This window comes from Balaenoptera borealis, assembly GCF_965194805.1.
Source record: "Balaenoptera borealis genome assembly, chromosome: 6".
Taxonomy (NCBI): domain Eukaryota; kingdom Metazoa; phylum Chordata; class Mammalia; order Artiodactyla; family Balaenopteridae; genus Balaenoptera; species Balaenoptera borealis.
The window spans coordinates 66,247,910-66,261,705 of NC_138863.1; the positions used below are offsets into that span (position 1 = coordinate 66,247,910).

The 13,796-nt window shown below is 36.0% G+C and overlaps 2 protein-coding genes across 3 annotated transcripts in view; both read left to right on the forward strand.

Moving 5' to 3' along the window:
• LOC309630280 (sodium channel protein type 1 subunit alpha-like) overlaps positions 1-7,427 on the forward strand; it is a 95,720-nt gene extending 88,293 nt beyond the window's left edge. The window contains exon 3 of the mRNA XM_082395380.1: positions 7,272-7,427. Within this exon, the coding sequence (XP_082251506.1) occupies positions 7,272-7,424 (153 nt within the window). The 3' untranslated portion in view covers positions 7,425-7,427. The remainder of the gene's footprint in view (positions 1-7,271) is intronic.
• A 2,089-nt stretch (positions 7,428-9,516) lies between these two features.
• Positions 9,517-13,796, forward strand: part of LOC309630242 (sodium channel protein type 1 subunit alpha) — a gene marked incomplete at its 5' end in the record, with an annotated part of 70,116 nt that continues 65,836 nt past the window's right edge. For both annotated transcript variants that reach the window (XM_082395216.1, XM_082395217.1), the window contains 3 exons: positions 9,517-9,596; positions 11,119-11,247; positions 13,274-13,365. In XM_082395216.1, the coding sequence (XP_082251342.1) occupies positions 9,517-9,596; positions 11,119-11,247; positions 13,274-13,365 (301 nt within the window). The remainder of the gene's footprint in view (positions 9,597-11,118; positions 11,248-13,273; positions 13,366-13,796) is intronic.

Here is a 13,796-nt window from a genome sequence, read left to right on the forward strand (position 1 = left end):
ACAATAATGGATGGGATCAGAATCTATTTTGGAGGTGTAATGCTTAACAGATGGGAACAAATGGATGGCATTGTTTTCTGAATATGAAATTTGGGAGGAAGGAAAATGAGCGGCAAAGTTCCAATGTGAGAATTGGCATTGCTTTCAAGTACACAAGTGTTTGTATGTGTATATATTTGAGAACCAGAGAGACACACATTTTTAATCCTTTAATCCTTGAGTGTATATGGCACTTTGAATTCATTAAGGGGATTCACATGTTTTATTTCATTTTGTTTCATTTCATTCTTTAAACAACCCTGAGGTTAGTATTATTATAATCTTCATTCAGATGTAGAAATTGACATGGAAGAGTTTGCCCAAAGTTCTCACACAGAAAAGGCTGCAATAAAACTGGGCCAATTAGTCCTTTTCTGTCAATGAAAAATTAGCTGAGCATATAATAGTGTACCACACCCATGCTATGGACTGAAGATAACAGGGATGAGAAATATTTGACCCCCAGATTTTATCATTTCACCCTGTGGTCATAATTTTTTCTCTCTGTCTGAGATAGAGGCAGAAGCATCTGTAACCCTGGCTGATAGGAGCCCAGCTGGGAACTCTCCAGCACTGGCCCCACTGCAACTGTTCTACCCAGCTAAAGCCTAGGGACAAGCAATTTTACAGACTCTTTTCTGGGTACAAATTTTTCTCTTTTGCATGAACTTAAAGCAAAGAGAAAAAAACTATAATGCCTTGAGCCCCCAGACACATTTTTGTTTGCCTCATGCAATATTGTTTACAATTCTGAATTAGTGTCTGAGATTTATAAAGCAGAAGATTGCACACACACATGTATAATTTTGCATATTTAGGATTTCTCATACAGTATCAGATCTGGCATCACTGATTTGCATGCCCAAAATTGGCAGGTCTCTCACACTGCCTAGCCTCTGTGGGGGGTTTTGGTTTGTGATCCCTGGCTTCAAGACCCCTGTGCAATTAGATGAGGGCTGGATATTAACGCTTGGTGGGCCACAGGAGGCACAAGTCCACAAGTTGTTCTTTAGGATGATTATCCCGCATATAAGGGGTAAGACAGAATGAGATTGGGAGAGAAAACATTTTTAAAAATATTGCACACTAACTTCAGAGTCAGGTAAAGAACCTGTGAGAAAGCTTTCCATCCCTCAGTGAGCCAGAAAAGGAGGAAAATCTTGGCCTGAATCCACAGGTTACTAAAAAAAAAAGATAGGCAAGGAAGTAGGTGAGACCATTTAGAGAGCTCACAGGAAAAAAAAGAAAAAAGAATTAGATGCCTTGGAATTGGCCCAGAACAAGAGATGTCCCCAGAGATGTGTACTAATCGGAATCTCTTGACTGTCTATGCAATTCTTTACACCCAAAGCTCTGCAGCATCCCTCCTCCTGCCATGTGGTCTCATTCTGCCTTTTCCCGATGGAACCTCTTCTCAAGCCAGCAGCTTAGAGCTAGAAAAAGTTGACCCCACTTCTGGCAGAAGATAGCGTCAGGGAATTTCCCTAGTTTGAATGCCAGGGCAACATCAAGGGGAGAGAGGTATACCTTGCAACCCAACTTAGAAGTCTGTTACCATTTTCAGAGTCACACTTGCTTATACACAGGGATAAAGTTTCACATTGTCATTATACAGAATTCTATTTAATTAGGAATTATGTAGGTTTTTGAATCTATGTGTAAAAAAAAAAATACATATATATATATGTATCTCCTTTCTTTGGGAAAATATGTTCGAAGTTCCAAACAATTGACCTCCAAACACATTTTTGGATCACAGTGTAAGTACAAGTTGAAAATTGCCTCTTTAAATTTTGAGGCTAAGGCATAAGTGGAATCAACCAATAGTATATTCTGCATTTTTCTATTGTTCATGATCATTGCTCACCTTCCTCTGTTATTTCTTGCTTTTGCCAATACATTTACTTTTAGAGCAGTAAAATTGCAGTAAATTTGGAGTCAATCCTGTGATTTAGCAATTTTTCAATAATGTTTAGATAAACACAAAGCTGAGCATTAGGTTTAAACTATTTAAGGAACAAGACCCCTAGAGTGAAAGAAAAGTTAAGATAATGGACATATTTTTAAAAGGGAACTGGAAAACTATGGCTTGTTAAATTCAGTGTCCAACCTGAGTAAAATAATAAGCAAACACTTTCTAAAAACCCAGAGACAAAAAAAGACTACTAAATAGTAACGGGTACAGATTCATAAATAGCAATCCTACCAAACTGTTATAACCTAAGTGTTTCCTTATTGACTATGCAGTTAGATAATGGGGAAGGATTTTACTCCAGGTACACAACATGAGAACTGTTAATAAAAACAGATTCACAGCTCTCCTATTGCAGACTCACCTGAGTTACTTATTAAAAGTACAGAATACTAGGCATCAGAATCTGACCTACTGAATTGGAATCACAACACCTCTGTGAACTTAGTGTACTTATTCCCATTTTTCAAAAGAGGCAAATGAGTCACAGAAAAGTTAGTAACTTGTCCAGGATCTCAGTGCTGGAAGGCAACACAGCCAGATTTTGAGCCAGGCATCCAACTCCAGAGTCTGCACTCAATAAATACGTAAGTTAAAACAAATCCTACTTATGTTTTTCTAATTTGCTTTCCAGACTATTAAGCTTTGATTATCAGGGGTGTTTACCTGTTTGGGTTTTCGTTGTTGTTGTTTTCTTTAAAGCTAGAATTGACTTTTACCTGGCAAGTCTTGCTGAAGACAGTATAAACTAGCAGTACAATGAATGGTTTACGCCTAGGTCTGCGCTGCCCAATTCAGTGGACATAAGTCATGTATGGCTATTATACTTGAAATGTACTTGAAATGTGGCGAGTTCAAGTTTCTGAAGACATACAGTTGGTATGACAAGAGGATGTAAACTATCTCAATAATTTTTAATACTGACTTCATCCCCAAATGATAATTTACGGGATATATTGGGTTAAAGAAAACATTATTCAAATTAATTTCATCTGCTTCTTTTTCTTTTTCTAAACATGGCTACTAGAATATTTAAAATCACATGTGTGGCTTAGATTTGTAGTTCATGTGATATTTCTATTGGGCAGCTCCGGTCTAAGTAAACCTTCACTTACCCTTCTAGATTTCTGTTAGTATAGATAGTTGAACATTTACTAGTTTTCAAGCTTCTTGGGGTCATAACTTACTATTTACCCCAAACTACTTGGGGTCTTTGTTTTCCCTATAAACTTTAGCACAGAGCTTTGCAAATATTGTGCTAAACAACTAACACAAATCTTCTGCATTGAAGTCAGTTGAATTAACGATTGAACTGAGAATGAGGTCCAGGCTGCTTTCCAGGTGTCCACCACGCTCATACATATTAACAGCTTATCATATAGGGACTTCATAAATGCTACTTGAGTTTGGTAGCTATACATGAAGAGATAAGTGACAAGCCTGATCAACATCTAGTATGTGAAGAGAGTTACATTCCTACAAATGTGTCTTTAAAGTGATATTTTATATATAGAATCTCATCTCTAATTCAGTCAAAATGCTGTTTTGAAATTGGTTCTGAGGCACAGTATTATTCTCAGGTTAAAATGATTTCATGAGTTTCCTACAGCCTTGAGCTGTTAAAAAAAAAAAAAAAAAAAAAAAAAGCCTTTTTCAAGCTGGATACTACTATATCAGCCATTTCTCCTCCACCATCAATTTTGAAGTTTTTCTTTTCTATTGAAGTGACTTAATGCAATAAAAATTGTCCTGAGTAGTTATGTTAATGAAATTTGTATTAAACTAGTTAGATTTAAAGGATGCTAAAATACTTTCCTCTAATAAGCCATTCAGTACATTCTTTGAAAATGTCAACACTGAACTTGTACACTTAGAATGGACCAGATGGTAAATTTTATGTTATGTGTATTCTACCACAATAAAAAAAAAATGGGGCAGGGGTAATAGTAACATCTTGGCTAGTCTTTTAATTCTTTCCTTTTTGATCCCTCTCTTATCTGTGAAATGAGGAAGGCAAATATCTTTATGTTTGAAAATTCTAAAGTTACTTGACCACTTGTAAGTAAACAGTGTTCCCTTCTGACTCTCTTCTCCCTTCAATACTATCAATACCATTATTTGGGGAAACATGTATTTGAGAGTCTTTAGGGGCAAGTATCCTTTCATTAATCCTCAACACTTAGAAACTAAATGTTTGGCTTCTTCTCTGTGCAAGTAAATATAAGGAGGATGGATACAGATAGATGAGGAAATAGATACAAGATCAGTTACAAATAGCAAATTTGAAGTTCTAAATGGAACTTACTGACATAAAAATGGTAACAGAGTCAAGATTCTAATATTGGATTGCTCTATAATTCAGCTGTTTAAAATGAATCCATAAACACTTTAAAGCAACATTTGTGTAGTTTGTATGTAAATATATGTTTCAACCTGGGAACAGCAAAGTCCTCACAGAAGAAACCCTCTGAAATAGTCCCTTAGTGCCGGTGTTATCATCAGCTTCCCAGGAGCTCTATCAAAGATGTCTTATCTATCTATACGGCTTGTGAAAAATTAAAGGAGAACAAATATTGCTGTACAGGAAAACCTCATTAATTCCATTATACATTCTAATTGTAAGCACTTACACACTGTACACATACTTCTTATAAATATGAAGTTAAAATACATTCTTTGAATTTTTTAAATAAATAAAGAGAATATACCCTAAAATCAGTAAAAGTTTCCATCTAAGGCTTGAACAATTGGGAATTTTGTCCTTTTGCCTTTAACTTTTGTATCAAAATATTAATTCCTCTATGTGAAAGGACTTTTAGATTGAGGATTATTTATCAGCATCAGGGTGCCGTGGCTTTCGTTAGCTTTACCCTGCTGAGTTCTGGCCCTTTGCCCTGCCTTTTTGGGTTCCTCTTGGTTCAGCTTCTGAGTCTTGTTTCTTTTTCTTCTTGGTCTTTAGGGCAGAATTTCTTTCTCTCTCCACCCCTTTCTTTTGGCCTCTGCAGCTTTGCCTTTGGTTTCATCACCCTCTTCCTCCATCTCTTCTACTTCTTTTTTTGTTAGGTTTGCTCATGGTTTGGGTTGGGGGGTGGCCACAGAGTCAAAGACACAGGTGATCTCTTCTGCACGTGGTCTCATCTCCTCAGGATGAGCTGGATTATTATTCTTATCCACTGAGCGACAATCAGTACCATCTTCATCCCCCTCTTCCTCCAGCCCATGATTTAGGCCCCGTATGGGCTGTAACTTCTTTTCCAAAATTAGGTTTGTAATATTATTTGAAATGAGGGAATTCTTATTTTAAAAAGATATATTCTATGTTATGTTTTTACTGGCTCTCCCACTCCCAGACCACAATATTTCCATCAGGTTTTACTCAGCATAATTTTGGGGAAAGGAAGCATAGGCAGTTGGTTTGCAAGGTGGACCATATTCAGTCCTGATTTAGCTCACTCAGAGCCTTTCTGTGTCCTTGCATGTGTGTACTCCCTAGGGCAAAGGCATTTGCATTGCACAAGTCTGTGCACATTTTATGATGATCTCACAATGCCATTTAGGGACAGGGGCACTGAATGAATCAGAGCAAAAGAGCACTAAGTCTTGTAGACACGGGTGACTGCTCCTCCAATAGGCACAGGTGAAACTCTCCCCTCCTACAAATGGACATTGTGACACAGTTTTCTTTGTACTCTGGACCCACAGTCCATCAAAGATGAAAGTGGAAATATGGAGTCAAAGTTAGACGTAGAGCAATGCATCTCAAACTCTCTGTTGTGAAGGTGAGGTTGCTATTCTATAAAATACAATAAAATTAATTTCCAGAAAGTTGAAATGAAAAACAGACCTGCAAAATACACCCTGTCTTTTTATTATTACATTCAACAGATGTAAAATTAGTCTGTCGAATTGCCTTACAAGTTTCTAAATACTTATTCTCAAATCTTGTCACAGATCAGGAACAACTTGGAGACCAGCACTGGTTGGGGGACCATTTTCACAGCCCTGATTTAGGGCACTCTTACATATACCAGCCAGGAAGTGCTATTTTCAAACAGCAACTCAGTAAATGTTTTGGAGTAATTACTCTATTTCAATTTAGAAAACCCTGAAGGTAGAGGAGAAAAGAAATGAGAAATCTATAAATGACCTGAAGACTAAATGTAGAGAATAAACCCTTGTCAAAGATTTTTAGTAGAAAGTAAACATAAGGTTAATGCTTGCTATGTCGTAATGTGATCTACCCAGATACGTGTCCTTAGTCAGAAAAACAGTATTTTTGAAGAATGAGGTTTAAATTTAAAAGATTTGGAGTTCCCTTCTCAAGATATGTTCTTCATAGAGAAATAGGTTCCACTCCCCCCAGTCTGAATGTACATAAAGGTCTTAGGAAACACTGAGTCAGAATCCTTGATACACGATTGTATGTTGCTGCTTTGTTTTTTGTTGTTGTTTGTTTGTTTGTTTGTTTGTTTCTACACACTGCTAATTGTGCTCAAATATGTCTAATTTTTAGAATGCCAGTTCCATTCACATCCATGGATCCTAGATTCTGCAGGGGCTTTGAGCTTTTCCTCTAAGAAAGCACTACATGAAACAGGCAGCCAGTTGGGACTAGAATTCAGTGTGTCAGCTAACTCAGAAATCCCAATACAGAATTTAGCACTCCTGGCCAACGGATACTCTCCAGGGAGCTTGGCCTCCAGAAATCAATTATTGGATTACATCCATCTAACCCAAGACTGGGTCTGATGGTGGCTGTTTTTATTTCCTATTACAAATAGAGTGATAATGTTTATTTTATAAGCAGAAATGGTAAAAGAATATTTATTTCAAAAATATTATTTGTTTTACTGAATGATTTTGCATTCCAGAGCATTAATTTTCAAGATATTTGAAATGGAAAAGCTGAAATCGCTGTAAAAGGAATGTAGTGTCCTAAGATCTGTAGAATGAAATGATAACGTGCACCCATTTGAGACTTTTTCCTTTAACTCAGATATTTAAAATATTAAGAAAATAAATAAATTACCTTGGCTAACTGTCTTATATACGATAAAATTGCAGGTAAGTATCAGGTTAAAGGTGAGTTATACCATTGGATGTTGTCTCTAGTTAAGAAGAGATCCAGTAACAGTTGGTCTTCACAGTGCGAATCCAAAGTTGCAACATTGGAATAATTCATTTTGACAAGTGATAGAAGGTGGGTAATAGAGTTTAAATGGTTTATACTTTTATGCTTCTATGTGTTCCTATCTTACAGACTTTTATAGTATTGAATAAAGGGAAGGCCATCTTCCGGTTCAGTGCCACCTCTGCCCTGTACATTTTAACTCCCTTCAATCCTCTTAGGAAAATAGCTATTAAGATTTTGGTACATTCATATCCTTTTCATGCGATCAGTATTAGCTATTAGTACATAATCTATAAATGCTTTGTAGCTAAATGTAAAATTAACTTGGGAAATGTCCATATTCTGTGGTTTTATCACTCTCATTTTGTATTTTCTTTGGTCATAAAAGCCTTATTCTTAAAATTTATTACATAGATGTCACTGAAACTTACATCATCTTTAATATTATATATATACTATATATATATATCTTTCAAATATATATTATACATCAAAGTCTTTAACATTATACATATCTTTCTAAAAACACTTATATGTATCAAGTCCTACAAATCTAGTGTAAAATAGCCATATTTATTTTTAAGATATTGTACAAAGTTTCTGATTTTCTAGAATTTGCAGTGAATAATGATATAATAGCAAAAAATTTACATCCAGAGCCAATATAGAGCTGTCTATAATACAAAGCATTTTAGTGTACCTTAGAATTAACCTTTAAGCATATTTTCCATGGGAGAAGATCAGGGGGCTTTGGCCAATATTTAGCTAGTTTTTGAACTTTCCTAATGAAATCTGTGAGGAAGTACTGGAATATTGGCTTAATTGCAAATTTAAGTCATTGAATTATGACTCTGCCATGCAAAACTGATTGCTTAGTAAGGGCTTTGGAAGTTAATGAAAGACGCTGAGATTGTATTTCCAAGTGGTCTTTAGGGATTTGGCTTTGAGATTCTCATTGGTGTTAAAAAAGGATTCTGCAACTAAATTCATCTGTTCATATTCATTGGCAAAAACCTTCACTTCTGATTATGTCTCATTTGGTGGCTTTGGCAATAATAAATATAGAAATACTGTTATAATGATCATAAACTTACACTACCTGATTTTTTGAAAAAAGATTTTAAAACCTAAAAATCCGTTCTATTTCTAAACTGATAACAAGAGATTCCTTATGGTATAAATACGGCATTATTAAAAATCAAAGATTTGAAACACAAAATTTATATGTTCAGAGTTTTTACATTTATGGAGGTTTCCTCATCCTAGTTTGTGTTCCTAGTGCCATCATGTGGTCATTTGATGAAAACTTTCTTTTTCACATACGGAAAATTTTTGCTTTGGCAGTAAACCGTGGTGGAAAGAATATTGGATGTGAAAGTAAGAAACCTGTGTTTTAATCTGTGGCCAAGTTATCTAATTTCTTTAGAGCTTACGCATTATTTCTCTGATTTCTAAAATATAGGGATTAAACAGTTGTTTTTTAAGGTCCCTTTCAGCTCCATAATTCTGTTATGTCATAGTTAGTCATTGGTTTTAGCTAACACTTAGATCATGTCTACTAACATACAGACCTGTTCCAAGTACTTCACACATATTAACCCATTTAATCTGTACCTCAAACTGATGAGTTCCATACCTGATTAGCTCCACTGCATAAAATTCAGTAGAGACACAAGAAGCTTCCGTGGCACAGAGAGGCTGAGTGACTTGCCCAAGTCACTTTTATGTTGCTAAGATCACCTTTATGTTGAATTTTAATTACATTCACATCATGTTAAGTCATGGCCTTGAAGAATATTCACTTTCAGTCTTATCCAATGCTGCTACATGTTTACAAACTCAGTTGAAATAGAGCAACCCGACCCTTAACACCATGCTGTACTTTAACTATATAAATTTTAATGTATTCAACTATATTGTATCACATGTATTTAAGAAATTACAATTCTGCAGGGATGTGCCTTCCTCAACAATTTACTATTTTAATCAACTAAATTAGTTCAAGTCAGTGCTCTCTGCTCAAAAACTGGACCACTCCAAAGTGCCCACTGTTTTCCCCCTAAAGTCTTCTGGGAGGTAAATAGATTGATTTAATAATAGTAACAAAAGCCGCACTTTATACTCTTATAAAGCTTTCTCATACATTATCTCACTTAATCTATACAACTACTCTGTGAGGGTGATATTATTATCCAAGTTTTATGGATAACAAAAATGAAATTTAAAGAGATTAGATGACTTGCCCATAGGGTATTTGGCCCTGAGTCCTGGCCAAACTGCAGATTGAGCTTTTCAATGTTAGTTTTATGTAATATGATACATGGATTTGGGTTTTCTTTTGTGTGTTCCTTAACAATGACCTACATTATTCAGCATGCTAATTATGTGCACTATTTTGACGAACTGTGTGTTTATGACAATGAGTAACCCTCCTGACTGGACAAAGAATGTAGAGTAAGTTCAACTTAACGTTTTAAGCGACCTACGTGAGTATGTATATGTGTGTGTGTATAGATGAATAGCCATACAGACATATAGACATATATCTATATCTATATATATGTATTTAGTATTTAATCTCTCTCCTTCACGTGTACTTGGTGGTTACCAGAAGCCCATCATTCTTGGACACTCGCCACTTTTCCTGTAGGATCTACAGTGACCAAAGCAAATGTGATGAAAGTACTCACAGAAAGGAACCAATATGGTAGACCTTGGTTCCAGTTCATTTCCAGATGAATTCAGTGAGTCTTACACTTGCCCTAAAAGGATAATATAGAGCCTCACAAAGTTTTCACTTCCATCAGACACATCCACTCCATGCCAGGCCTATATCAGTTTCAAATGTGGTCACCAAAAAATTCGCTGAAAAAAAAAAAAGCCCACAAAATTTGAGATTTTCAAACTTGAAAATTTAATTGACTGAGGGCTAAGCTAACCGAAGGGAAAGTTAGGGTAGGATTTTCAGAAACCAGATGCGTTACTAGTTGTATTGATGGGCTCTGTTCTGGGATACTTTTGAGGACAGAGAGGCCAGATGTGTGATAAGTGCTGCTGGGTCCGCTTGCATGGCCGGCGTGGTAGCCAGTATTGCTCTGTGCCTGCTGACCCTTAAAACAACCACCACGGGGGTGTTTCCAAGGGCTTTTTCCCTTCCTGGAAACTTCCAGGTTGGACCCAATCAAAAAAGGGATAAAGATTCTGAAGAAAATAAAAAATTTATATACAAAGGATTTCTAAAGTATTAAAGCTACCATGTGAGGCCCACAGGTCTCAAGTTGCCCTAGTTGCCGTGATTTCATTCTCCAACTTCTGAGTCGAAGATTAAAACTTTGGAAACATCTAAGTTTCTACTCAGAAATATCTAAATTTCTGCTCATTTAAACTGAGTAGAAGATTTAAATTTTGGAAACATCTAAGTTTCCAGTCTAAGACTCAGTATTTTATTCTAAATTTTCACCTCTTGTGACCTTAAACTTACCCACTTTTGATGTTAACAAAATTCTTTTTTCCAAGTAAGTTAATCTAGCTTATCTTAAAGAAAGAGAAAAACTTGAGACTAATTTGTCAATGTTCCCTCATTCATAAAACATGGTTGAAATTGAGTTTTTTTACTTTCTAAAGGAAAATCATTTTATGCTTCTGCAATATTGTTGATCAGCTACTCCGTCATGTGAATGTACTGGGTAATTCTCAGAGGATCTCTTCATGTATGTCAATACTAAGACATTTCAGATACACTTTATACAGTATATGGTTCTCACCCTACTCTTAGGACAACTTAAAGCCAACTCTTCATGTGTTAAGGAGTTGAATTTAAATTTACAGCTATGTTTTATTTCCCTGAAAATAATATTAACTTGCTTAGATTCGTTTTATAATATTCGTCTATTCCCTTAATGGAGTGACAAGTAATTGAAATTGCTGTGAAAGAAAATGATTAGTTTATCCATTCTTTTTGGATACTTGTCTCCAGGTACACTTTCACAGGAATATATACTTTTGAATCACTTATAAAAATTATTGCAAGGGGCTTCTGTTTAGAAGATTTTACCTTCCTTCGGGACCCATGGAACTGGCTCGACTTCACTGTCATTACATTTGCGTAAGTGCCTTTCTTGGAAGCTTCAAAAGAGAACTATATTTTGTCTTCTATAAGTGCTCATGCTTTTGAAGAATAAGCTTGCTTTAACTGTAGAATATTTCAGTGTGATTTATATATTTAAGCTCTGGATTTTAATTTAGCGCAACAGAGGTCAAAGTGGCATTTCACTTTGGCATAAAGGCTTTGCAGTAATTGAAATTACAATTTTCACATGTAACAAACATCTGTCAGCAAATTTCATACATGCTGCTTTTTCAACAGGTGCACACACACACACACACACCCTAATATGAAAGCATAAATGTATTCATAATACATCTGTGAAAACGGCTTTTTAAAATTACAGCCAGAAACAATTCGGCTGACCCTACAGATTTCCATTGACCTTACCCACGTCACACACTCTCCCCAGCTTCTTTGGTAGAATAATAGAAAATAAACATCAAAACATTCTGACAAATCACACTAATAGAAAAAATAAGGTAGTTAATATATTATGTATTTAATATTAAATTGTTATTTCATCAGTCAATTGATAATTAAGACATATAAACAAACACACTCTCTCTGCCTCTTCCTATATCTTACCTGATCCTTTTCCTTTCTTCCTCTCTTCTTTCCCTTTATAATTTTCTTCATCTTTTTCTTTATATTAACCTTCTTATCCTTATTTCCCATCCAGATACACTCAGTATTATGCACAATTTCTGCAGTCCTGCTTTTTTTTTTTTTTTTTGGTCTAGTGATATACTTCCCCGAAGAAGAAGACACTCAGAAAAGTAACAGAAGGCCACTCAGCAGTAGGTAAAATTAGAGTGTGGAGGAAGGTGGACCAATACAGTTCACTCTCATCCTTCAGGAGCTGACATTCTTGGCCTCTTACAGGTGTAAGGAGGTGGATGGATGGGCAGAGGAGAAATGGTGCTGATATTCTCACAGCTCCGGATGTTGCCTATCTCATCTTAATTCCATATCTAGTCAGGATGATTCTTCACCATTCCCTCTGGCCACAGCTCAGAAGAAGGCATATTGGGGCTACTGTTTCTTGAGAATAAAATAGCAGTAATGGCAGGAGTAACCATTGGGCCCCCATAAAATATTGTTCTTAATTTGCCTAGCTTTCACTTAAGAGTTACACTAGGAAATCCTGATCACATACAGATAGGCAGTAAGTCAATCTGTCTAAATTTCTCTTGGATGATTTCATGATTTTTTTTTTATAAGAATATTTTATGCTATTACCCATTTGGTTTTTGTTTTTTTTTATTTTATTTATTTATTTATGGCTGTGTTGGGTCTTCGTTTCTGTGCGAGGGCTTTCTCTAGTTGCGGCGAAGGGGGGCCACTCTTCATCGCGGTGCACGGGCCTCTCACTATCGCGGCCTCTCTTGTTGCGGAGCACAGGCTCCAGACGCGCAGGCTCAGTAACTGTGGCTCACGGGCCCAGTTGCTCCGCGGCATGTGAGATCTTCCCAGACCAGGGCTCGAACCCGTGTCCCCTGCATTGGCAGGCAGATTCTCAACCACTGCACCACCAGGGAAGCCCTGATTTCATGATTTCATGATTATTTTCTTTCTACTTAATTCTCCTAAATTACACATGATATTGATTGTATTGCTTTTTGAAATGGCAACAGGATTGTGTGCGTTATGAAGTTTACATCTAGTTAACAGCCTTAAATTATCTGAGTAAAGAAAACCATAGTGATAGACCCTAATTTCTAAATTGTTACTTACAATATTATCATTCAAAATCACCAAGAAGGTCTTTATAAAAGACCCAAGCAAATAATATAAATCCTGCTTAAATCTTGAATAACTCTTATTTAATTCTACAGGTATGTAACTGAATTTGTAAGCCTAGGCAATTTTTCAGCTCTTCGCACTTTCAGAGTCTTGAGAGCTTTGAAAACTATTTCTGTAATTCCAGGTAAGAAGTGATCAGTGTAAAGCATAAGGATCCTTGCACCTACAGCTCTTTCTTTGTATTCTGTTATTGTGTTTGTATGTGAACTCCCTATTACAGATATGTGACAGAGTTTGTGGACCTGGGCAATGTCTCCGCCTTGAGAACATTCAGAGTTCTCCGAGCACTGAAAACAATTTCAGTCATTCCAGGTGAGGGTTAAACACTGAGGCTCACCCATCATGTTTTTTTCAGCAACTGTCTCTTTTCTTGACATTCAGCATTACAGAAAATCAGGGGTCATCATCATTAAAATCATCAAAATCGTAACTATCAAAATTGGGTATTATTCAGAAAATGACTCTTATTATTTGAACATAAAATTTTATGTTTTCACATTTTTCATCATCCTTGGAGCTTAACAACTTCTTGCATGAGACACTGTAATATACAGTCTATGTGATTTGCACTTAGAGATGTGCTGGGTTTTTTCTCCACATCAGTCATACCAAGGATTTGTTCCATATCAAATGTACCGATCTGTAATTTCTTGTTCATTTTAGGCATTGGTGACAATGTATATACAATGTAAATCTTAATATTGCTTAAAAAGACAAGGGAATAAGATAATAAAGAGTAGCAT